This window comes from Carassius auratus, chromosome 17 (genome assembly GCF_003368295.1).
Source record: "Carassius auratus strain Wakin chromosome 17, ASM336829v1, whole genome shotgun sequence".
In the NCBI taxonomy this organism is placed as follows: domain Eukaryota; kingdom Metazoa; phylum Chordata; class Actinopteri; order Cypriniformes; family Cyprinidae; genus Carassius; species Carassius auratus.
In genome coordinates this window covers 1,036,857-1,063,216 of record NC_039259.1, presented here as the reverse complement: position 1 = coordinate 1,063,216, position 26,360 = coordinate 1,036,857, and the positions used below count along the sequence as shown (strand labels likewise).

The 26,360-nt window shown below is 38.8% G+C and overlaps 1 protein-coding gene across 2 annotated transcripts in view; it reads left to right on the top strand.

Moving 5' to 3' along the window:
- Positions 1 to 20,057, top strand: part of LOC113116936 (steroid hormone receptor ERR2) — a 94,193-nt gene extending 74,136 nt beyond the window's left edge. For both annotated transcript variants that reach the window (XM_026285241.1, XM_026285242.1), the window contains exons 6-7: positions 14,064 to 14,333; positions 19,294 to 20,057. In XM_026285241.1, the coding sequence (XP_026141026.1) occupies positions 14,064 to 14,333; positions 19,294 to 19,538 (515 nt within the window). In that variant the 3' untranslated portion in view covers positions 19,539 to 20,057. The remainder of the gene's footprint in view (positions 1 to 14,063; positions 14,334 to 19,293) is intronic.
- The last annotated feature ends 6,303 nt before the right edge of the window (positions 20,058 to 26,360 follow it).

Sequence of the window (26,360 nt, the reverse complement as noted above, 5' to 3'; positions counted from 1 at the left end):
CGCTCCGAGCGGGGCTCGAACCCGGGTCTCTGGCATGGGAGGCGGACACACTAACAAGGAGGCAGAGATATTTGAAGCAGTTTTACTCACCGCCTGCGGTTCCAACACACGATCGTGACCCTTTTTCCTTGGGATTGCATCATCCTTAAGAAATAAACGATGTTCAAATCCGTCATCAAACTGGGCCTTGTTTGTAAAACAAGCATCTTCGAAATGCAGGGAACAAACAAAAACACTTGCACAACTCCGTTGATGCTCTGTAAAAATAAACTCCATCCACTGGTCCCTTAATGTTGTTGTTTTTTGGTAATCTGTGCAGGGTTGTCTTGCCCTGGCAACCAAAAACACATTTCTTTTGTGACTTGTCGCGACGCTCTCGCTATGATCAGTGAATCGCTCTGATCAGTGAAATGTCTGTGCTCAGCCTCGCTATACGGGAGCGCGCGCTCTTCCGGCAGAAGTGCCTTAGCACCCATATAAGGAAATTCCGCTCCATCTAACGTCACACAGAGCCATACTCGAAAAAAACTTTCCGAAACTTGTGACAAACCGTACAACCTTCAAACGTACAACTTAATTTTTGAAACTTTGTCCATGTTTAGCATGGGAATCCAACTCTTTAACAGTGTAAAAAACTCAGTATGCATGAAATAGCATTTCACCCCCCCTTTAAGCTGTTAACTATTTTAATGTGTCTGACACTCCCTCTGAGTTCAAACAAACCAATATCCCGGAATAATTGATTTACTCAAACAGTACACTGACTGAACTGCTGTGAAGAGAGAACTGAAGATGAACACCAAGCCGAGCCAGATAACGAACAACAGACTGACTCGTTCACGAGTCAAGAACCGTTTCTGTCAGACACGTCCGATTTGTGAACCGAATTCTGTGCTAATGTTATGAGCCCAGGTAAACCGAAGGCTTGGAGGCTTGCAGTCAACGCCAATGACGCCATTACGTCGAGCGCAAAAGAATCGGTGAACTGTTTTCTTCAACTGGTTTATTGAATCAAACTGTCAGTAAGAACTACTGGTGATCCTGAAAACCGATGCAACCGGTTCTTGACTCGTGAACGAGTCATTATCTGGCTCGGCTCGGTGTTCATCTCTCTCTTCACAGCAGTTCAGTCAGCACACGCAGTCTCGCTTGATTCGCTCAATGATGTGCCAGCTTCATCAAACCTGCGTAACATTTTTATAATTGTAACGAGTAACGATGCAGAACACAAAAAAATATCGGAGTAAAAGTATTAAACTCAGCGAAAATATGTACTGAAGTAAAAGTAGAAGAAAAAAATAATACTTTAGTAAAGTACAGATACCGCCTTTTAGTACTTAAGTACAGTAGTGAAGTAGTTCTACTTCGTTACTATACATCTCTGATTAAACAGCTGGTGATCACCTGCCTCCAGACCCGACTCCTAGGGCTGGATTTTTCCAGCGGGGAATTCTGCGGTGAGGATGTGTGGAAGTTAGTGTGGGAAGTCAGATGGCATGATAGCTGTCTTGCTTTCAAAAAACTTTTTTCTGATTTAACAGGAGCGTACTGGGATGACAGATAATGACTGTGTTCCAAAGCTCCCTAGATGGGCAAAATCTGAAGGCATCTCTGATGCACTCCTAATGTGAAGATGCTTGTAAAATAAAAGCATCAATACATTGTGTTGTACAATACCCCCTTTTGGCCATACCCTAAAGGTGTTGTCATATTACTTCTTTGTCAAAAGTTTAGTGATGTATGAAGCACATCTTGAAGTTGTTTGCTAAGGTCCTTGCAAAAGAAAGGTATTATTAGGAACAATTCACAGAAAACACGTTTTCTATTACATTGCTGTACTTTCCATTATTTTTCTATGAATGGCGTGTTTTACCATTGCACTTGTGTCTTTCGCAATATCATCAAGTTATGTTGGTCAATGCAGCGAATTCAACTTTCATTCTCCCTGCGTGGGGAAATTCTTCAACCTCAAGCAAATTTCCTGTGCGGATTTCTGTGGAAATTAATGGATTTTGAACACAAACATTTGCAGACCAAAGGTAAATGTGACCACACTGCATCAGTCCCGAAATAAAGAATTAATGAATCAGTCAATACTGAATAGTGTTGTTTAAAAAAAAAAAACTAATTGAAAATAAATTATTTCAGAAACATGTTTGAGGTGTTATTCCAGTTAGGATACACAGCCCACAATAAAGGTTTGGGCCAAATCAAGTCATTTCAGTAGGAATGAAATGGGAATTTCATTTGAGGTTGAAAAGATTCCCAATGCAGATTTTGCAGTGGTTTCAGTTGGTCACTCAAATTCACTATATATGTTCAATAGAGATCTGCTTGGTCTGAACGCTTTTCTCGAGTGAGCTGTGCTTCATAAATACACTACAATACCTTTTATGCCCATTAAATTTCGCTAAAATCTCACTAATGTGACAACCACCAAACCCTGTGCTTGTATATTTTTTTCTCTTCAGTCAATTATTGATTCAGAATAAGTTTATTGACACCTTTCTTAGACTGGGGTTGATAATTAATGCTTTGACTAAGCATATGCAGTTGAACTACAATTATCAAGCCTAAATTTAACAGGCATCATGTCACCACTCATCACGGAGGATAATTCCCCTCTTGCATACAGTGATTGTGCTTGTCTCCACCCATCTCTCCTTCCCTGGTTTGGGTTTGCTGTTTTCTCTTTGCCATTAAACTCTGAAACATCCTTACTATATTGCCAGGGCTTATCCAGCTTGATCTTTATAATCTCCTTGTTATAGAGTATGAATACTTTCGGCTGATAAATCAGCACCTCATCAGCGGCCTTTTAGTTGTTCTGTGTTGCAAAATCATACTATATATTAACGCACTGCTGTGACTTAATTTCTATCAAACTCAGGCCAACCTGACGTTTGGTCCGAGAGTTTAAAACAGCTGGCCAAAGCTTTCCAGAAAAGTTTGTTCAGGCTGGTAAATACCTTCAAACTGCCATCTGTCCAAACTGATTACGAGTGAAATCAAACAACAAACTGGTGTTATGTCATTTCAGTCAAAAGTAGGCCAGAACGAAATTTGTAAGTTTGAAAAGGCATGATCAAAATCTACATTTCTTGAAAAGCTAAATGTCCTTCAACCATTTGTCTGTGACACCAATATTTCAAATTTTCTTTTAACCATAATTGAACTTTGATCATAGATGTTAGATATTTTAAAAATAATGTTAATATAGTTAGTGTATATATATATATATATATATATATATATATATATATATATATATATATATATATATATATATATATAACACCAAAACAGCTTTGTTGCCAAACATCTTCAACATATATTTTGTTGTATATATCATATATGTTGTCATCACGATCATCAGCTGGAGTGCCCATGAACTCCAATAGAGGGCACTCCACTCAGGACTCTGGCATTCTTGTATTTCCATTCCCAACTCCATTTCCCATAATTCCATGCTTAGGGCTAATAACCACCAGGTGTTCCCCATTACTACTCCCCTATATAAACTGTGTTTGGACTCTCTAATAGTGCAAAGTCTTGTTTAGTTCTGTCTGGCATTTCTGAGCATTTCCTAGTGTTTCCCTCCATGTTTGTTCCCTCCATGTTTGACTTTGGATTGTTTATACCGACTGTAATTCTCTGCTGCCTGCCCTGACCTCTGCTTGTGTCTGTTTTTGATTTTGGATATCCCTTGACATACCTGACGCTGTCATATGATCATTGCCTGTTTGACCATTCTGATAATAAACCACTGAAGACTTCGCCAAACCAGGATCCAGCAGCCTTAAGGAATACATCAAGGTCAGTCATGCATCCGGTAGCACCCATTGAGGACTATGTGATGGACTTTGTTGAACTGGCTCATTTAACATCAATGGATGTGATGTGCCACATGATATTTTTCAAAGGAGGCCTCTGGACACTGGAGTTTTACATAGATCTGGCAGTGGCTCTGCCTTTACAGGGGAAGTTTATAGGGGAAGTCGTGGCCTAATGGTAAGAGGGTTGGACTCCCAATCGAAGGGTTGTGGGTTCTAGTCTGGGGCCGGAAGGAATTGTGGGTGGGGGGAGTGCATGAACAGCTCTCTCCACCTCCAATACCTCAACTTAGGTGCCCTTGAGCAAGGCATCGAACCCCCAACTGCTCCCCGGGCGCCGCAGCATAAATGGCTGCCCACTGCTCCGGGTGTTTGCTCACAGTGTGTGTGTGTGTTCACTGCTCTGTGTGTGTGCATTTCGGATGGGTTAAATGCAGAGCACAAATTCTGAGTATGGGTCACCGTACTTGGATGAATGTCACTTCACTTTCACTTTACTGTGGGTATTTTGGATGAGAAACATCACAGTCCTTTAATATCTCCCTCTCCAGAGTGTCTTCCAAAGATGGCTGCCAGTCGAGAAACTTTCCACAAAATGGCTGCAAGTCTCGTCACATCATGGCCACCAGCCCAGCGCCACTGTGCAAGATGGCCGCCAGCCCAGTGTCACTGCACAAGATGGCCGCCAGCCCAGCATCACTGCGCAAGATGGCTGCCAGCCAAGCGCCACTGCGCAAGATGGCCACGAGCCCAGCGTCACTGCACAAGATGGCCGCCAGCCCAGCGTCACTGCACAAGATGGCCGCCAGCCCAGCGCCACTGCACAAGATGGCCGCCAGCCCAGCGCCACTGCACAAGATGGCCGCCAGCCCAGCGCCACTGCACAAGATGGCCGCCAGCCCAGCGCCACTGCACAAGATGGCCGCCAGCCCAGCGTCACTGCACAAGATGGCCGCCAGCCCAGCGTCACTGCACAAGATGGCCACTAACCCAGAGCCACTGTACAAAATGGCAGCCACAGTTGATCTTTCAGAGTCAAGTCAGGTCCCCGTTGATCTTTCAGGATCAAGTCAGGTCCCCGTTGATCTTCCAGAGTCTTGTCAGGTCCCCGTTGATCTTCCAGAGTCTTGTCAGGTCCCCTTTGATCTTCCAGAGTCTTGTCAGGTCCCCGTTGATCTTCCAGAGTCACGTCAGGTCCCCGTTGATCTTCCAGAGTCACGTCAGGTCCCCGTTGATCTTCCAGAGTCACGTCAGGTCCCCGTTGATCTTCCAGAGTCACGTCAGGTCCCCGTTGATCTTCCAGAGTCACGTCAGGTCCCCGTTGATCTTCCAGAGTCACGTCAGGTCCCCGTTGATCTTCCCGAATCAAGTTTCAGTCAAGTCACCGCTGACCATCCAGAGTCAAGTTTCAGTCAAGTCACCGCTGACCATCCAGAGTCAAGTCAAATCACCACTGACTATCCAGGGTCAAGTAAAGTCACCATTAACCCCCATGGGTCAAGTAAAACCACAGTTAAACAGTCACCGTTTGACTCTTGAACAAGGTCAAGTCACCATTGATCTTTATGAGCCCAGTCAAATCACTACCGACCATCAACAGATCTTCCAGAGCTTAATCATACCACAACAGATCATCCAGAGCCTCGTCATGTCTCAGCTGAACTTCCAGAGCCTTGTCATGTCTCAGCTGAACTTCCAGAGCCTTGTCACGTCTCAGCTCACCTTCCAGAGCCTTGTCATGTCTCAGCTGAACTTCCAGAGCCTTGTCATGTCTCAGCTGAACTTCCAGAGCCTTGTCACGTCTCAGCTCACCTTCCAGAGCCTTGTCATGTCTCAGCTGAACTTCCAGAGCCTCGTCACATCCTGTCTGTTGCACCCAGCAATGTTCTCTCAGCCTGTTGTGTTGCTGTCAAGGAGACTTTTACCGCTGTGGAACCTCCAGAGGTGGCGGCAGCTGCTGCAGAACCTTCGGAGTAGTATCCATCCATGAACCCTCGTCCTACCCTGTCATGGCCACGGAGGCCATCCACCAACTCACTGTCTATCCCGTCATGGCTATGGAGGCCGTCTATGAACTCTCGTTAATTCCTGTCATGACTATGGAGGCCATCTGTGAACTTTCTACCTGCCTTATCATGGCCACAGAGGCCACCATTAATCTGTTTATGTTATCTGTTCCAGTCCCACCTAACCAGACTTGCTCTCCTGTCCCCACTGCTTGACTGTGGTGGTTCTCTGCTCCGTCCTGGTGGGCTTCTGTCCCATCTGCTCGACTGTGGTGGTCCTATGCTTTGCCCTGGTGGGCTTCAGTCTCATCCACACGGCTGTGTTGGTTCTCTGCTCCGCCCTGGTGGGCTTCAGTCTCATCCGCATGGCTTTGGTGGTTCTCTGCTCCGCTATGTTGCTATGTTGGGCTATGTTAAGATCATCAGCTAGAGTGCCCATGAACTCCAATAGAGGGCACTCCACTCAGGACTCTTGTAGGCATTCTTGTATTCAGGCATTCTTGTATTTCCATTCCCAACTCCATATCCCATAATCCTGTGCTTAGGGATAATAATAATAATATTAGACATCATTTAATTGCCCAGAGTGAAGATTTAGTCAGATATACGATTGATTTACAGCAATGTAGAGTGTTGGTGTAATAAATGTATTGTTGACTCAAGTAAAATATTCATTTCTTAAGCTACAATTTGTAATTTTATTCATTCTACTTTCTCTTTTTATACAAAAAAACTGCTTTAAATTATCTTCACTGTGCACTTTCAAAGTAATTTTTTTTTTCAATTAATTAATCTAAACATCATGTAATTAATTAGATTAAAAAAATTAATTGACAGACAGCCCATATATATATATATATATATATATATATATATATATATATGTGTGTTTATCTTAGTGATATGCTGATGTCAAAGTATGTGCCTTTGTATAATTAGTCACTTTTTAGGTTTTATTCAAGTTAGGATGCACAGCCCACAAAAAAAAAATTGCAGGCAAAATCCAGTCAATTCAGTAGAAATCAATTGGGAATCTCACGTGAGGGTGAGAAACATTCACCGTGTGCACCAACAAAGATTTGCTTGATTTGAAAGCTCTGCCTGGTAAACACATTTGAGCTACCATTGGTCTGTCGTGCTGATATTTCAAATTTCCTTTTAACTCTAAGCGAGGAATGAAAAATAAATTTGCCGTGAGTATACATAGGGGCCTTAATTGAACTTGTCCTGTCCAAGTGTTTCGTAGCTTACGTACTTCCGAAATGTGACTTTCCCTTTCACATAATTCCATTCCGTTAATTTGTCCATTATAGGTTGTAATCCAAAGATAAAGACACACAGAAGACACCACGAGTCAATCCCTTGAGGAAGCTGTTTTGCAGAGTCAGGTCCATCAATACAACACAGCTACTCATTAACCACAGAATCTGTTTAGCAGTGGAATTAATGATGTGTAATTACGTGACTGATTAAGCCTCATTTCTGGCCTGTCGTCAGGCTGAGCGGCTCATGTCAGGCCCAGCGGTGTCTCTGGGGACGAGTATGCAGTGGTGCGGGCCGGTCAGGAGGTCAGGGAAAGCATATTAAGACAAGGGTAATACTGTATTAAACAGAACAAAACGTCATAGCATTCGTGCTTCACTGACCAAATGATCTCTGGCCCCACACTGGGTTCTGAGGGGACACTTATCATTATTTAAGAACAGATACATCTTCGTATAAAATCAACATGAAATAGCAACCAGAAATCGTTGTACCTCCGTAATGGACAACATAGGCTCATTAGGAAAAAAAATCATAATTTTTGGATTTTCACAAATTAATTTTTGTAAAAATCCAAAAACGTGGTGTGTGAACTCTGACGTGTGTCACACACACAAACACACACACACATTTCAGAGTTCAGTGGTGACTGGGACAAAAGAGAGGAGGGTAGGCAAGGTCGGGAGGGAGTTCAGCTTCCTGACAGCCTGATGAATGAAGCTGTGTATACAATTCACTGGAGTTTCCAGCTTAAATTAACACAAATAACAGGAAAACAACAATATATTTTATTCCTTTTCACAAAAAATATTATTACATAGGCACATCATTATATATATATATATATATATATATATATATATATATATATATATATATATATATATATATATATATATATATATATATATATATATATATACACATACACATACATACACACACGTACAGTACATACATTTATATTTAGCAGACACATTTATCCAAAGCGATTTACAAATAAGGACAGTGGAAGCAATCAAAATCAACCAAAGAGCAGTGCTATAACAAGTCTCAGTTAGCTTAAATGCAGTACAAGTAGTAAGTGCTTTTAAATAATATAATAAATAACAAGAAAACTCAGAATAGAAAAAAGAATAGAGCAAGCTAGTGTTAGATGTCCTTTTTATTTTTATTTTAATTGTATAATAAATGAAAAGAAAACAGATAGAATACAAAAAAAAAAAAAGATTATTTTTCTGACGTAGTAAATTTGCTTGTTAACACACCTAGTACATTTCTCTTGTAATGCAAGAAAAATTAGAAGAGCTGAAAGACTTGTAGAAGCCCAGCTAATAGAGGACACTTTCAGCAGTTTGGCTAATGTTCTGACAAACGTTCTTCGAGTAACATTAATATAACATTTGATGACAGTTATTGTTGTTATATTGATATTGTTATATTGTCATTAGTATGACGAGGCCTTAAATAATATATATATATATATATATATATATATATATATTATTATTATTATTATTATTATTTTTTTTTTTTTTACATTGAAAAATAATGTTTTCATAACTGTAGGTTATACATTCTTAGAACATAAAAGGCATGGCTGCTTCAGCAAATGTTTTTTATCTCTCGTTTGCATTTCTTAACACTATCAGAATTTAGATAAGTGGTATGGTATTTTCAAACATTATAGATCGGTAACCTTTTAGTTGCTGATTGACATTTGTCTGAAAGTGTTGTGAAACATGCAAGAAGCAATGCAATATAATTTTGCAGAAAAGTCTCCACAGGCACGTTTTTCCATTTAGTCTATGTTGATAATGAAATGTATTTTTGTATTTAACAAGACAAAATATGCATTACATGTGGGTTGAAAAGTAAAAGCATGGTCAAGAAAGACATTCAGATGTGGGACAAGTTTTATTCATTTTGAAGGAAGATTATGAAGACAAATATTTTATCATTTTGCATAACATCACTGATGAATCATTTACAATAAGATTATGAATTAGGAAATCTATTTTAACTTCAAGTTTTCTGTATATTATAATACCCTGTCTGCTTTTGAATAAACAGATCTTTTAAATGAATAAGATGTGAAATGATATATATTTTGGGCATGTTTAAGCTAATAAGACTGTAGAAGTGTTTCTCTGGCTGATATGACTGTGGTCTTGCAGTTAGAGATCAGGAATGTGTAATCTATTGCGCAGCTTTTATTTGATTGTGCTCTCTGTCTTTGGCGTGAGATGAGGTGAGATCAGACACATGAGCTCAGTGCTCGTGTAAGCATCAGCACCGCTGCTGAAATTATTTATGGAGCAGCAAAATTTATGAGCAGACATGTATTGATTGGGTCCCTGCTGATGATGTCATGCCAAATGTAGAGGAATCAGACAAACACACACACATTTCCACATTTTCCAGACTATAAGTCACACTTTTTTTCATAGTTTGGCTGGTCCTGCGACTTATAGTCAGGTGCGACTTATTTATCAAAATTAATTTGACATGAATCAAGAGACAAAATTACCATCTCCAGCCGCCAGAGGGCGCTCTATGCTGCTCAGTGCTCCTGTAGTCTACACTGTGCAGTATAGAGCGCCCTCTCGTGGCTGGAGACGGTAATGTTTTCTCTTGGTTCTTGGTTCTAAATAAATGTGATTTATAGTCCAGTGCGAATTATATATGTTTTTTTCCTCGTCGTGACGTATTTTTGGACTGATGCGACTTATACTCGACTTCTTTATTTAAACTGACCGAAGAGGTAGTTTAGTGAGGTCTGATGCTGCACAAAGTGACTGGTGCAGGTCAGAGTTTGTTAGTGGGAGGGGGGCAGTGCAAGGACCTGGGGATGTAGGAGCTTTGGTTGGGGGGGGGGGGGGGTTCAGCTTCCTGACAGCCTGATGAATGAAGCTGTGTATACAATTCACTGGAGTTTCCAGCTTAAATTAACACAAATAACAGTAAAACATCAATATACTTTATTCCTTTTCACACAAAATGTTATTACATGGGCAGATCATTAAATACACACACACACACACGTATATACTGTATATTTACATTTACATTTAGCAGACACTTTTATCCAAAGCGACTTACAAATAAGGACAATGGAAGCAAACAAAATCAACAAAAGAGCAATGATATCTAAGTGCTATAACAAGTCTGAAGACCTCCCCTGTCATCCACGGCTTCTGATAGTAAATGTTGAAACATGTCATGCCTCTGAATGAGCAGTCTGTTGTTTACTAATGGCCTAATGCAGCTCGTTCATAGCAAGCTTGGCATTAGCATCCAGTGGAATATAGACTGCAGTTATAATGGTGGAAGTGAACTCCCGTGGCAGATAAGAGAATCTCTAGGTTAGCTGAGCAGTGTCTCCCAAAACTTGGGGGGTGGGTGCCTTAAATTAAGTGTTTTGTTTTGTTGTTTTTTTGTTATGGCCAGTTGGTCAATATTTAATCAAATGACTTGTAAATGTTCCCCCATGAGAATAAGGTGCTCTTATCACCTTACATTCACAGATGTCCTACTTATCCTTCACATACTTTGGCACAATGCAAATGTCTTACGGATGATGTATTGTTATTTAAAGTTTCATGTATAGTTTCACTGGAGAGAGGATATTGATTGACAGTGAAACTCACACAAACTCCACCAACAGACCATCAGGACTAGACCAGAGCCATAAACTGACAGGGATACATTTCAAATATAAGCTTGTAAATACAGGCAGATTAAATCTTGTCATTTTTTATGGCTATTTTGTTTATAAAAGGCGGCCAGAGTCATAAAAAGCCTTTTGCAAAGGTTTCGGCTTTTGTCTGTTTTGTCTGTTTTCAGAATTGCTGGCTTTGATTTAACGAGCGTGAAATATACCACGGGGAGATGGCCAAGCTTGTCTTTCTTATTGATGATGTTTCCAGCAATGAATTTTATTGAGCTGCATAAAAACAAGCTAAAAACTGATTACATTTTTTTTACTAGTGCTTAAGATAGATCAGAATGGCAGCGGTTTCTGCACTGGGTAAAAACCGAGATTTCAGAAACATTTCAACATGAGTAAGTGGACATGAGAAACAACCTGTCAAAGCAGATTTATAAAGAATATCCCATCTCAGCACTCTGAGGCAGAGCTACATAAACGGCTGTGTCTCAAACAAACACTCACACACATATATATATCTGTTTGTGTGTGTGTGTGTGTGTGTGTGTGTGTGTGTGTGTGTGTGTGAGTGTGTGTGTGTGTGAAGCTACTTTGAAAAAAAAACTGTATTGTGTAAAACACTATATAAAAATTACTTGATATGTATTAATATTAATCAGAACAAACAATTAATCCCCTGGGTAATATAGTTACTTAATCTAACCATAAGCTTTTTTCAAGCAATGTTGCACTTTTCAGATTTCTTATTAAATTTCCGTCATCGTGAGTTCAAATGCGACTCACTATTTTTGGATTTTAATGATCTGTTGTATAATATCTACATTGATAAAGAAAACTTTTTTTTTTTTCAAAACAAGTTTCACTCAGAAATTGCTAGCAAATTTCACAAATAATCAATATCAAAGAAATACAATCATTATTATTTTTTGTGGTTAATCTGAAATAGTATTATATTGAAATGTAGTTTCATAAGTTATCTTTATATTTAATATCCTGAGTAACTCAGAACACCTAACATGAGTTGTGAACAGTGTTTTCACAGTGTTCCCAGTCTGGCTCTTTGTTTTGTCAAAGACACTCATGACCTTCCAGTAAAAGAAGGCTGTGATCTACTAAATCAATGCACTTTGCATATGAATCTGCTCACATTAACCCAGTCCTGAGCCCGCATCGTTGAAGTCTTTCACATTTAGTGTATGGTGAAGTGTTTCTGACTGTATGTATGGACCTGGTCTCCGGCGGCTCTCGTTCATACCGCACCTGTATTGCGAGGCCCTTATTGATCCCTCTTCACATTGTCAGGGACCCGCGGTCCTGATCGCAATCTGTTAATTAATGCATCCTCCAGCACGCCCGGCCGCTGTTCGCCCGCCTGATAAAGGAAATGAAACACTCAGCTTCTCTTTTCTGCTGCTTTCTTGTTCTCCTCCGGCTCTTTCTGTCTCTCGGCCACAAACTCTCCTGAGCACCAGCCGGTGGCAGATAGACATCAGCCACTCATCTCTGCATTCGTATGAAAGCTGGAGGTCAGGTGTGGCGGGTGAGAGGATCAATACTGTCATCTATCAGCTCTTTAATGGTGAGCGGAGCAGATAGTGCTGCTTTAGTCCACTTGTAAAGCAATCATTTTAATCATCGCAGCGATCGTGTGATGTGTAAACGGCTCATGGAGAACACGTTCATAATGCCCTTACCCTGTTCAAATATGTGTGACTGGAGTTTTTGTATTTAACACAGCTGGAGGGGAAATTAAGTATGTTTTGTTTTTTTTGTGTGGTCTCTCACACATTTTTGTCTCCAAATAACATTTATCTAAGAAAAATTCATAAATACCATACAAATGGTTTATTTAAATACATTTATAGTGTCTAAATGTTTTACTTGCATAATAGTTTCCTTTATGGGGGAACACAGGAGCAGTGTTATTTTAGTATTATTGAGATATTATTAACGTTTTTATTAATATTTTGAATCAGTTGTATTGTCAGTAGTAGTAGTTTTGAGTGTGTGTGTGTATGTGTATGTTTATATATTTGTTTTTCTTTTTTTCAGTCTTAGTTTTAGTTATTTTAGTGCATTAAGTTAAACTTTATTAAAATGAGAAAATTGTGTGCGCGTGTGTGTGTGTGTATAAATAAATAAATAAATATGATATATATATGCTGGGCAACGGTTGCAATTTTTAATTGTGATTAATCGTATGATTGTCTGTGATTAATTGCATTGTTATGCTCAAAAGTAGTTTTGTGTGCACTTTTTTCATTTAAAAGTACTGCTAAATGAACAAAAGTGCAATAACATTTTGTTTGCAAAACACTTAAAAAAAAGTAGCTTTTTTACAGCAGTATTTCTTTTACATAGTAGCAGTTAAAATATTTCTTGTAAATTTTAACTTACAACATGAATGTAATTAAACTAAATATAAAACAAGTTATTTGTCACTGCCAGGACATTAATGTTTTTTATAGAAAATGTTTTATAGTTTGTTATAGAAAAACAAGTTGTGCTCAGAGTCCAGAGCCTCGATCATAACATTATAACAGGCATCTTCCTGTTAGAGACCTGCATGATCGCGGCACCCATGGGAAAACACATGATGGGCGGGTAGAGACACATGTGTGTGGGATACAGGAGAATAATTAGGGTGTGCTCACACTAGGCAATCTTAACCCCCAAAGCCTGGATCGTTTGACTGATGTGTTCAGTCCATTCAGCAGTCCCTGGCTCGGTTGGAAGAGGTGGATCAGAGCGTGATTCAGTTATATATTATTTTATTATTATTTTAAATGTGGTTTCTGCCTAAGTTTTAGTTAACAAATAACCCTGCCCAGGAGAGGGTTTCTGTACAGACACAAACCTTAACATCTTGACACTGAAACAAAATCAAACATTTGCATCATTATTGATCAGAAACAAGTAACCTACAGAGGGGCATGTTGTCACACTACATGGGGTAAGTTGTCACAACTACATTTGCCATTAAATTGCTAATTGTAGACCTTTTAACAACATTTAAACAGTAAATAAATTGTGAAGCATGATTTGAATATATGCAGTTTTAATGTGTAACTAACATTACAAATTTAGTTACAAATTACAAAATTATAATTTGCTGGGCAGAATTCACAACAAATGTCCAGTTTAAGACTCACTAAAGCATTGTTAGAAAACATCTTTGTGAGTGCACACCTCCTGCTTACTGTGTGACAACTAGCCCCGGGCTGTGTGTGTGTACAGTATATTGTCTTCACTCAGTATACTGAGGACAGAATGTCTTGTCTCTTGGCTCAGGTTTCTCCAGCCTGTCTCTGGGAGACCAGATGAGTTTACTGCAGAGCGCATGGATGGAGATCCTGATCCTGAGCATCGTCTTCCGCTCGCTGCCCTACGAGGACGAGCTGGTGTACGCCGAGGACTATGTGATGGACGAGGAGCACTCGCGGCTCACGGGCCTGCTGGACCTCTACGTGTCCATCCTACAGCTCGTGCGCAAGTACAAGAAACTCAAGGTGGAGAAGGAGGAGTTCGTCACGGTGAAGGCCATCGCACTCGCCAACTCAGGTATCAGCCGCTTTACACTGATTCACTGTTTGTTTAACTCTTTTACATTCATACACACACTGCGTTCGATTGGTTGGAGTCAGTAAGAGTTTCGTTTATTTATTTTTTAAATAAATTTATACTTTTATTCAGCAAGGGCTTGTTAAATTAATCCACAGTGACAGTAAAGACATTTATAATGTTACAAAACATTTCATTTCAAATAAATGCTGTTCTTCTCAACTTTCTATTTATCTCTGAATCCTGAAAAATAAAATGTTTCAGTTTCCACAGAAATATTGTGCAGCACAACTGTGTTCAACATTGATAATAATCAGAAATGTTTCTTGAGCAGTAAATCATCATATTATCATGATTTCTGAAGATCATGTGACACTGAAGACTGGAGGAATGATGCTGAAAATACAGCAGAGCATCACAGAAATACATTACACTTTAACATCAGATTCACACAGAAAACAACTGTTTTGAATTTTAATAATATTTCACAATGTATGCAGTCTTGATGAGCATGAGAAAATTTGAATATGTTTTTTTATCTTTAGCAAATTAACCTTACCAACAGTCACATTTTGAGATAGATTTATTAGATAGTGAGATAGTTTATTATTATTATTTGTATTATATTTTGAGTTATGATTTAGTCCCTCTTAAACAAATTTCACTGTTAGGGAAGAACTGCACAGAAAATCAGTTTAGCTACATCCAATAACTAAAATAAGTGATAAATAGTAACAAAATAAAAGTTCAAAGACAAACACAATGTCACCACGTCTCAGTCAGCTTTTACATTTACAGTAACAGAGAGGAATCACAGTTCATCTCAGCGCTTTACACTGGCTGTTTTTATTAATATCATCTTTCACTTAAAATACATACGTGCCAAGACCAAAATCGCTACTGTGATGTTTTATTTTTATTTGTTGTTCTTCTGTGTTATGCCACATTGCATCAATACCAAATCTGAAACACCTGAAAAAGGAACTGTGTACAGTATACATCACTGCAAATAAAGGCTGATCTAATATAGTACTTTTGTCTTATTTCTAGTCAAATTAATAAAAAACAATTCTTCAATCAAGATGCATTTACTATATTAGCAAAAGGACATTAGATAAATGTTTTCCTTGTTTTAAGCAATTTTTACACACACCCTGCCCCCCAGGAAACAAGGCTAAACATATAATGTAAATGTATCTTGAATTAAGAATTTTGTGACAAAAATACTGAGTAAGATAAGCCTGTTTTTACATTTACATTTACATTTATTCATTTAGCAGACACTTTTATCCAAAGAGACTTACAGATGAAGACAGTGGAAGCAATCAAAAACAACAAAAAGAGCAATGATATATAAGTGCTATAACAAGTCTCAGTTAGGTTAACACAGAACACGTAGCATGGGATTTTACATAATATAATAAATAAAAAGAAAACAGATAGAATAAAAAAAGAATAGCGCAAGCTAGTTAGAGGTCTTTACACATACACACACATATATAATTGCATAATAAATGAAAATAAAAATAGAATACAAAAAGATTAGAAAGGTAGTTAAATTTTTAAAGAATAGAATTAGAATAGTGAGTGTTAAAGTTAGTGGGTCAAATAAAGATGGAAGAGATGTGTTTTAAGAGGATTCTTGAAGATGGCTAAGGACTCAGCTGCTCGGATTGAGTTGGGGAGGTCATTCCACCAGAAGGGAACATTTAATTTAAAAGTCCGTAAAAGTGACTTTGTGCTTCTTTGGGATGGCACAATCAACTATGTTCACTTGCAGAACGCAAGCTTCTAGAGGGCACATAAGTTTGAAGTAACGAATTTAGGTAAATGGGTGCAGAGCCAGTGGTAGTTTGTTAGCAAACATCAATGCCTTGAATTTTATGCGAGCAGCTATTGGAAGCCAGTGCAAATTGATAAACAGAGGTGTGACGTGTTCTTTTTGGCTCATTAAAAATTCATCTTGCTGCCGCGTTCTGAATGAATTGTAAAGGTTTGATAGAATTGGCTGGAAGACCTGCCAAGAGAGCATTGCAATAGTCCAATCTGGACAGAACAAGAGCTTGAACAAGGAGTTGAGCAGCATGTTCCCAATTAAAGGGCTTGATCTTCTTGATGTTGAATAAAGCAAATCTGCAGGATCGGACAGTTTTAACAATGTGGTCTGAGAAAGTCAGCTGATCATCAATCATAACTCCAAGGCTTCTAGCTGTTTTTGAAGGAGTTATGGTTGAAGTGCCTAACTTGATGGTGAAATTGTGATGGAACGATGGGTTTGCTGGAATCACAAGCAGTTCTGTCTTGGCAAGGTTGAGTTGAAGGTGATGGTCCATGATCCAGGAAGAAATGTCAGTTAGACAAGCTGAGATGCGAACAGCTACCGTCGGATCATCAGGATGGAATGAGAGGTAGAGTTGAGTGTCATCAGCATAGCAGTGATATGAAAAGCCATGTTTCTGAATGACAGAACCTAATGATGCCATGTAGACCGAGAAGAGAAGTGGTCCAAGAACTGAGCCCTGAGGCACCCCAGTAGTTAGATGTTGTGACTTGGACAGCTCACCTCTCCAAGATACTTTGAAGGACCTATCTGATAGGTAAGACTCAAACCATTGAAGTGTGGTTCCTGAGATGCCATTTGCCAGTAGGGTTGATAGGAGGATCTGGTGGTTAACTGTGTCAAAAGCAGCGGACAGATCAAGCAGGATAAGTACTGAAGATTTGGATTCTGCTCTTGCCAGCTTCAACAACTGAGAGCAAGGCAGTGTCAGTTGAATGTCAACTTCTGAAGCCAGATTGGTTGCAGTCAAGGATATTGTTGTCTGTGAGAAATGTAGAGACTTGTTTGAACTCAGCTCTTTCAAGTGTTTTTGCAATGAAAGGAAGAAGAGAAACTGGTCTGTAGTTCTCTAAAAGGGATGGGTTGAGGTTGGGTTTCTTAAGTTATAAGAGCCTGTCTAAATGATGAGGGGAAAACACCAGTGTGGAGGAAAGTGTTGATGATGTGAGTGAGTGCAGGTATAACTGCAGGAGAAATGGCTTGAAGGAGATGAGATGGAATAGCGTGCAAGTAGTAGGGTGATTAGAAAGGATGAGTTTAGATTTAGCATATCATTAGGAACAACAGGGCTGTCAATATCATGTGTAAAGTTGAATGGAATGAGTATCAGCGAGCGTTCGGAGGAGAAGACATCGACAGCTGGCTCTTCAGAAGGCAGGCCCCATCATCTCCTGATCAATGCGGTCTGCACGCACCTCGTTTTATTCTGCGTCTCTCTTTGTCTGGCTGAGAGATGAAAACGCTGATGGTGTGCTCTGGCGCGCGGGATGACGGGAGAGAGAGGGACACGCTCAGTCCGATGGCTCTCGTGGGACTGCTGCTGTCTGACAGCTGTGAAAATTCATAGCCATTGATTTTGTAATTAGCAGTTTATCAATCGTATCGACAGGCTCTTTCTGATGGATTGCAAGGAAATTGTTTCTTCAGACGTGTTTTTTTAACCTCCACCTCACACACACACACACACACACACACACGAGTCCAGGTGTCTCACCTTCACAATGCAAATGTAATTCTTCCTCAAAGAAGCAAAATCACAAGATATTAAGTCTTATTTAAAAAACTAAAAATAATGAATTGAATATTATTAAAACAGGAAAAAATATATATAAATAGCCAATAGAGTCTATTTTTTTTCTGACTGAAAAAATGAAATTACTTAATTGTTATATTGTTATAACAAGACTTTGTACATCTCAAGTAAATTTATCATGATGTAAATAGTTTTTTTTAAATATTTATATTGTAAAATGACAAAAGTACTAAGACAATAATCTTTTTCTGTGCACTGTTGTGTTCATTATTAGTTATCATCATGATAAATAACATGACATATGTATTTTCTAAATAGTAGCATGGATCACATTTATAATATAAAACATTGTCAAATAAATACTTTTTATATCAGTATTTATATACACTATTTTTCAAAAGTTCGGGGTCAGTAAAAAATTTCAGTGCTTTGAAATAACCCTCTTCTGCTCACAAAGGCTGCATTTATTTGATCAAAAATACAGTAAAAATTATTATTACAATTTTAAACAGTTGTTTTCTGTGTGAATCTGTGTTAAAGTGTAATGTATTTCTGTGATGCTCCGCTGTATTTTGAGCATCATTCCTCCAGTCTTCAGTGTCACATGATCTTCAGAAATCATGAAAATATGATGATTTACTGCTCAAGAAACATTTCTGATTATTATCAATATTGAAATCAGTTCTTATTATTAAAATAAACAAAAAAGTTATTATTTTTTATTGCTTACAAAATCTTCACTTAAAATGTCAAAAATGTCTGAAAGCTGACACTCAAACAGCAGAAACACAAACCAAATCTGCAAAAACACACACTAATTCTTGGTGTGATGAGTGCAGTGGGGCCGAGAGCTGGTGGAGTAAGTGATGATGCACAGCACCTGCACCACTCACCGGAGGAGTGAAGGACCAGGCCTGGACTTTATTTGGTCTTGGTTTTGTTTTTGTCGTTGTGAGTTTGGGAAGAAGGAGGTGGGCTCGGCCCCGCCCCACTCATCACACATGGCCTTTGAGTCAGTTTTCAATTCCAAAAAACACTTTTTGCAAAACACAACACACAATATATCTAACAGGGAATTAATTTTTACTGCAAACGTGTTTGCAAATGTTTGCTTTGAGATAATTGTGATATTTGTGTGTGCTTCAGTTTGCGAGAGATGTCAGGAATTTTGGTTGGGTTTGTGTGTAAAGAAAAAAAAAGTAAAAAAGTGACAATTCAGTGCAGAAAGACTGAAATGGTATTTCTTGTAAAATGTAAAAATTAATGTTTTACACTCCATCAGGCAGTTATATTGTTTGCTGTATGTAGCATATTGGCAGTGTGGGTGTCGTACAGAGCATGTGTGATGTGTGTTGTTCTGGTGACAGACTCCATGCACATAGAGGACGTGGAGTCGGTGCAGAAGCTCCAGGACGCCCTTCACGAAGCGCTGCAGGACTACGAGAGCTGTCAGCACACAGAAGACCCTCGGCGGGCGGGGAAGCTGCTCATGACTCTGCCGCTGCTCCGGCAGACAGCCACCAAGGCCATCCAGCACTTCTACAGCATCAAGATGCAGGGCAAGGTGCCCATGCACAAACTCTTCCTGGAGATGCTGGAGGCCAAGGTCTGATTGGCTGCTCGTCGCGTGACATCATCGAGCCAGAGACTGCGGAGCACAGCCTGAGACGTTTTTAAAGACCTGAAAAAAATAATAATAATTGGGTTTAAAGCATAAATATAAATGGAAAAATAATTTAAAAATCTATAACAAATACTATGTACTTGTACAGTAATGCTTTTTGTTCTTAATCTGTGCTTATATATGATGGAAGACACTGTAAGTCATTTCAGTTCAGCAAATAGTCATTTTTTCTTTCTGCTAACTCTCCGTACGTGTCGCCAACAACCTCAGTCTGGCCCTCGGACGACGCCAGGACACCTTGAGGACTTGTAAATATTCATGGCAGGATTTGGCCGAGGCTGGATGTGGAAGCTGCTGCCGGTTCTTCCCTAAATGTGAACTTGCTGACGTCCTTGAAAATACCTCTTCTTGAATCCTGGGAGGACGACGCTTGTGACGCGTTCATCCGGGATCTCAGTCATCTTACTCTAGTAACTCAGCAATAAATCGAGCCGATGAGGAGCGCCACCTCTTGAGTTGCACTGTACTGCTTTTTTAAACGACTTGTTATTGTTGTCATCAGTGTTTCTGCCTAAATAGTCGGTAGGTGGAGGGACCGGAGGATTTACGACGTGTAGCAGACGTCCAGGACGCTCCGTGTTCAAACAATCAGATGCCCGTATGTCACACAGCCTATTTTGGGCTTGTTAAGCCACCGGCGGAGGAAACGAGGTGCCCGTCATCATCTGTTTTTATAGCCATGTATCTGAATGAAGGTGGGCAGCAGGTGCAGGTCTTTATCACCAGCTTTATTTTTAGGCCTTGGAAGTCGACAGCAGATTGAACAGGAGGGGTGTTTGACCTCATGTTGACACAATAGCATCGCTTCAAACATGGCCTTCATAAACAGCTTATTACCCCTCGATCCACTTGACAGCAGACCGCCGTACGGCCATAGTCCCAGTTATCCATTAGGAATATCCCAAGAAACAGCAGCAGTGTCACTGAGTGGACTGAGAGGTCGGCGGATGCTAATGATGTCATTTACTTGAAGTGAACTGTGGCGTTATCAGGACTCAATACTGAAGGACCTGAAGGTTTGATTGTGTCCTGGGGTGCGTTTCACAAAAGCAGCTATCCTCGTTACTCACATAGTTTAGTGATTCAGTAGCTATGTTTCCATCCAAAGTTTCAATTTAAACTGGAATATTGCTTAACACATTTGTGAAGAAAGCATCCAGTGTGTTCAAGAGAACAAAATCATCTCTTCTTGATAAACTTGAGCTAATTATCTCCAAGAAAAAATGTTATGTGCTACAGTAGGAGAAGGCACTGTATATAATCATTTTTGTATACAATTAATTACAAGTTTTAGAGCGCGCATATGAAATACGGTCATGTTGTCTTGTTTTTAAAGTTTGCTGTTTAGAAACGCAGTTTGGGGAGTTAATTATAATGAAGCACTTTGACAAAACTAGCATTTCAGATGCTGTGCGATGAGATCGGTCCATTGGTTGGTACAGTTATTCTGTCCCATCACAGTCACATGTCTTTTTTAAAGTGCATTAAGTAATTTATTCAGTAAAAGTGTTTCTGTCGTAGCTTATGTGCATGTTTTCTTACTGGATAATGAGTTTATCTTCCTTGGTTGAGTGCATCTGTTTTTTATGTGCATTTTTAGATTTCAGGCAAATGATGTTTGTTTTTATGCGATATCCCAAAATGTGCATAAAATAGGATGGAAACATAGCTACTGTTTCTTAAAACCAAACATTTGCAAACCGTTTGCTTGTGTGGTTGGAAGCACAACTTTGACCTGCGGTTAGAAGCATCTCGTTGTTATGACATGGACTCCAATAGATCACTCTCAATTTGCACAATTAATCAGAAAACATGCAGTCCATTCTATTGCCTTCACTGCATTTAAATCAATCGAGTGCTGCAGTCAAAGGCCCCAGGTTTTATAATGGGGTTTTTCAATCATGATACTTGGACGTTTTGTTCTCCAGTGTTAACTGCACACACTCATGCCTCAAAACAATCTTAGTTACTTATTGCAAACATTAATACAAATAAACATAACTGCCTTCATGTTTTCATTCTGGATGTGTGTAATTTACATTGTAGAGAAAAACATCCAAGTATCATCAATTTAAATTTACCACAGACCTTTTACTCATGTTGAAAAATGCCATGATAAAACCCATTGGAAAATCTGTGGTGAATTAGTTTTCTGGGTTTGGTGTCACTGCCGCAGCACTCTATACATATTTTGATCTTTTAATTTTTGTTATAAAAATACAATTAAACCTATTACGCTCTGCATAATAATTTGATTTTAAAAAGCAAATGGCTCTTTGTGCAAATTAACTATAATGATCTGACATTAAAAGTGCGGTAACATTGACGAAATTAGCAAAAAAGGTCCATCGTCAATAGTATAGAGATGTAAGAATCAAACCAAGCAGCTTTCTGTTGCACGTGTGAAATTTCTCCAAAAAACAGTAAATGTGACCACATTTTATTTGCAATCTTGAATTGATCGATTAGCAGTTGCTATTACTCCGTCTCCTCAGTGTGACAGGCTTACTTTGTTATCAACAACAGGTTCAACGATGTTACTACAGTCTTGGGAAACGGGGACTAGTTAGTTGCATTGTTGCCAGGCAGATTTGTCATCTTATGGGAAGCGAACCCCAGGTCCAATCTCTCTCTGCAGTGCTGATGTCTCTCTTTGGCTTCCTAATGGCCAGACACTTCCCAGAAAACTTGAACCTGCCACTATCTTGAGCCGACCAGACGAGATAACCAGAGAGAAGATAATGCAGGGATTCATTTTATATGCTGCGGCGTATCTGTGTGGATTTCACATTAGGGATCAATTCTGACTGAAATCATGCCAAAGCAGAGCAAACCTAACGCGAACGCGAACGCTTCAGGCTACAGCACGCAAAAGCATATTCACGCATCATATGCTGGAACGCAATTGATAATGTAACGCAATTGTACCACAATGTTTTATGAACATCTGTTAGTCCTGTACTGAGATGGACACATATGCAACATTCACATAGCTACCTCATCAATCATCCACGTCTGGACATTCTGTAAATACTGTCCTTGAATTAACCTGTGTCTGTCGTGTGGACAGTAACACAACTTCTGGATCACTAGATAACTAGGTTAACTTCTCACATACCACACTAACCACCAAAGCACACACTAGGTGCATATCTGTAAATGTGTCTTTTATTTATTTGCTTCTCTGCAGCATGTCAGGGTCAGAATTGCTCCCTCAATGTTCAAAACGACGAAGGCTTTTGTGTTTCTCCTCAAGATATTGATGGTGTATATTATATCACTTTGGCCACGCTGTACTGTACAATAATATTGTTCATTTAACAAACACCTGTGTCACTTTCTTTTTTATGTCAAAAATGAAAAAGTAACAAAGATGTACTCAAAGCACTTTAAGACTTCTGTTCATTTCCTCTCACAAACATACGGCCCGTCAATATAGGCCAGCTTGTGAATATATAACAAATATCAATATATAACAAGTTATAGTGTGTGTGTGTGCGTGTGTGTGTGTGTGTTACTATTGACCAACACAATATTTTAGAAGTGGTTTATGGATTTGACAGACGCTTTTATCCAGAGCAAGTTCCATGGCATTCAAAGCACACATTTTATGAAGTCCTGGGAATCAAACTAATGACTTGCTCTGCTGTTTGAGCTACAGAAATGCTATTATGATGTATTTGAATGAATGAAATGTATCTATTATTTACACATAAATGTGTGATGTTTGGAGCTGAAGCCCTGCGCTGGTCTGGTGTAGCTGTGGTCAGTGGAGCCGGATGATGATGACCTTTATCTGCTCTGCTGAAGTCTCTCAGACGGAGCGTGGCTCAGTAATGTAAGGTGTAAGTGCTGCGGGACGTCCTCAGAGACAGTAGAACAGACATGTGCTGCAGATCTGAAGTGTGTCACACACACAGCTTTCACTGCACTACACAGAGCCTGGACATATACACAACATCCGGAGTATAATCTATATCTGCAGAACAAAGACATCTCAAATATCACTGCCATGTAAAGAAGAGCTCCTGGAATAAAACATGAATACAAATTATTCTTTTCAAAACATTTTAGAAAATATATTTCACAGTTCACATGCTCATCAGATAAAAGTCTTAAATCAAGTTGAAACAAAAATGTCGAAATCATACACTAATCACATCATACACAATTTTTTTTTTTTTATTCAATACTTTGGTCAGGCTTACAAAACTTGAGCAAATATAAAAAAATATAAAAAAAAATATATATATATATATAATGATCGAATCAAAAATAATGAAAACAGACTGTTTGCCCAACTCCTGTGCTGTGTATTTTTATGACAGGACTATCAATACTTCTTTAGAACATGCAGACATTAAACTCTATTAAACTCTATTGAACTGAGTCTTGTGTGTGTTGCTGTGCTCTAGCTGTAGGACACAGATGCTGCAGAACTGCAGTTACAGAAACAAAGCTTCAGTGTAAGCCACACTATTGATGACAGCATTAATATCTGCTGCTGGAAATGTAATGTTATCAGGATGAATATTCTGGCTGTAATCAAAGCTGGTTTTCCCAGCATGACGTGATACGTCACATTGACTGTGTGTTGCTTAACACTGTCAGCGCTGATGGCCGAGGGAAGAACTGAGCTGCAGTTTACTCTTCACATAGAGGAAGAGCTAGAAATTACACTCAGGACTGAAATCCCACAGGAGCCGCAGCTTCAGAAATACTAAAACAGGCTTTGTCTGCTCCAGCTCGGAGCTTCTGCTTGTTGAATATAAAACACCGGTGTTTAACACTTCACAGCTCAATTCTCATTTTAAAACTGATATTAAATGTTTCTGTCTGTCCATCAAACGATCTCGACCTTCTTTACTGCACAACATTGATTAGTTTTTTAATTTTTTTACTGCACAACAATTCATTGTTAAATGAATGTTTCTTTTCTTGGTTTTGTGAACATTACATGAACATTCCATCTGATTTTTCAAACACTGTAGCAATGCTACTGTTGAATGTTCTGAAACAAGTAACATTTAATCATGTTAGAAGAATGTCCAACTCCGTTGTTTTAGAGAGAAAGAAAAATCCATGAACAATATATAAACTTTTTTTGTGATAACATTTTCATAGCTTACTTAAAGACCAGATAACGTTGAGCAATTTGTCTAATTATATTAATGCAAGAACATTCCTTCATAACTTTGAGATAACCTTGTCAGAACGTTCTGTGAAGGTTTACTATTACATTTAATTAGAATGAAATAATAAAATCATTCAAAATTCTGTTCTGGGATCATTTATGGTAATTAGCAACTAAACTCAATGGCGCTGGGTCATGGGAGTGAGCGCAGATGGACGGGGATCAGCGTGAGCGCGGTGTTGCAGTGTTTTAGTGAAGGTGCCTGTGTTGCTCTGGGACGGGATGGACTCGACCTTTTCTGCATGTCAAGCAAAGGTTAGAAATCTCCACTGGCCTTGAAGAAATGCTCTTGTTTGCCGTTACAGTGAAGATCTGTCTCCAGCTGCACACAGAGGCTCTCGAGGGAACTGCAGACGACCCACAAACCCTCGCTGTCTGTCGGTCTGTCTGCGTCTCACTCTCTCTACTGCTTAACTGATCATTTCTGCCCAATACTGTCCTCTCTTTGCCTAAGGCCTCAAAGTAGAAAATATTTGAATGATCTGTCAGCAAAACTCTTACAGAAAATGTTTCATACAGAGTAGATTTTGGGCGGTCATTTTCTTATTTGCAAACTGCGTTCATCGGTTAATATGGAATGATTAAAAAAATCTGATGTTTGAAAAGTCAACATTTCTCATTTCCATTAAAGTTCCTCTACTAGAATTTGTTTTATTTTTATAAAATGAAATATAGCAAAAAAAAAAAAAAAAAAAAAATGATAATAAAAATTGAAACAAAATGAGACAAAAGCACACAACACAATTTCTAAAAATGTTAATTAAAATTAAAACAAAATCTAAAAAGAAAAACAGTTAAATTAAAATATTAACAACAATATTATAAAACCTCAATGGTACTTTAATATAATTGTCATTCAGTTCATTGCAATAAAACTATGATTTATGCATTTAAAAAAATAAAAAAACGTAAGCTTAATATTATTTACTTGATGATCTGCACCACAAACCTTTGGTCTGTCGATCATATGGGATTATTTATTATTTAGTTGTTCACATAAACATCAATCCAACCCCACATTTCTTCCACTGGCATAGTAAAAGTATGAATGAAAAGGTCAATAAGAGTGAAAAGCAAAACAGCTGCACATTTATTGTTCTCAAGTAAGTCAAACGCTTTTCCACAGCCTCAAGCACATCAGTTTACTCACTGCCCTGTCATACATATGAGCAGCCATAATTCACGTTTATATTCCTAAATGTGATTTGTATTTAAAATATGACCTTTAACCCTCTGGAGTCTAAGGGTATTTTTGGGGCCTTGAGAAGTTTTGTCATGCCCTGACATTTGTGCTTTTTTCAGTTTCTTATAAATATCTAAATGGGTAAAGTCTAATATCACTGTAATCAGCACAAACTGGGCTATAATAATATGTGAAATGCATGCATGTACATGATTGTATTTTTGAGAAAAAAAATGTTATGCAAGGTTAGTGAAAAACTAAAAATGTTAAATCACTTGAATAAGACAATAAAACACATACATAAAATTGGTTGCCGGAAAAGTTGAGAACTGGAGCTTGTAGCCTAGAATTTTTCTTTCTGAATGATGTGAAA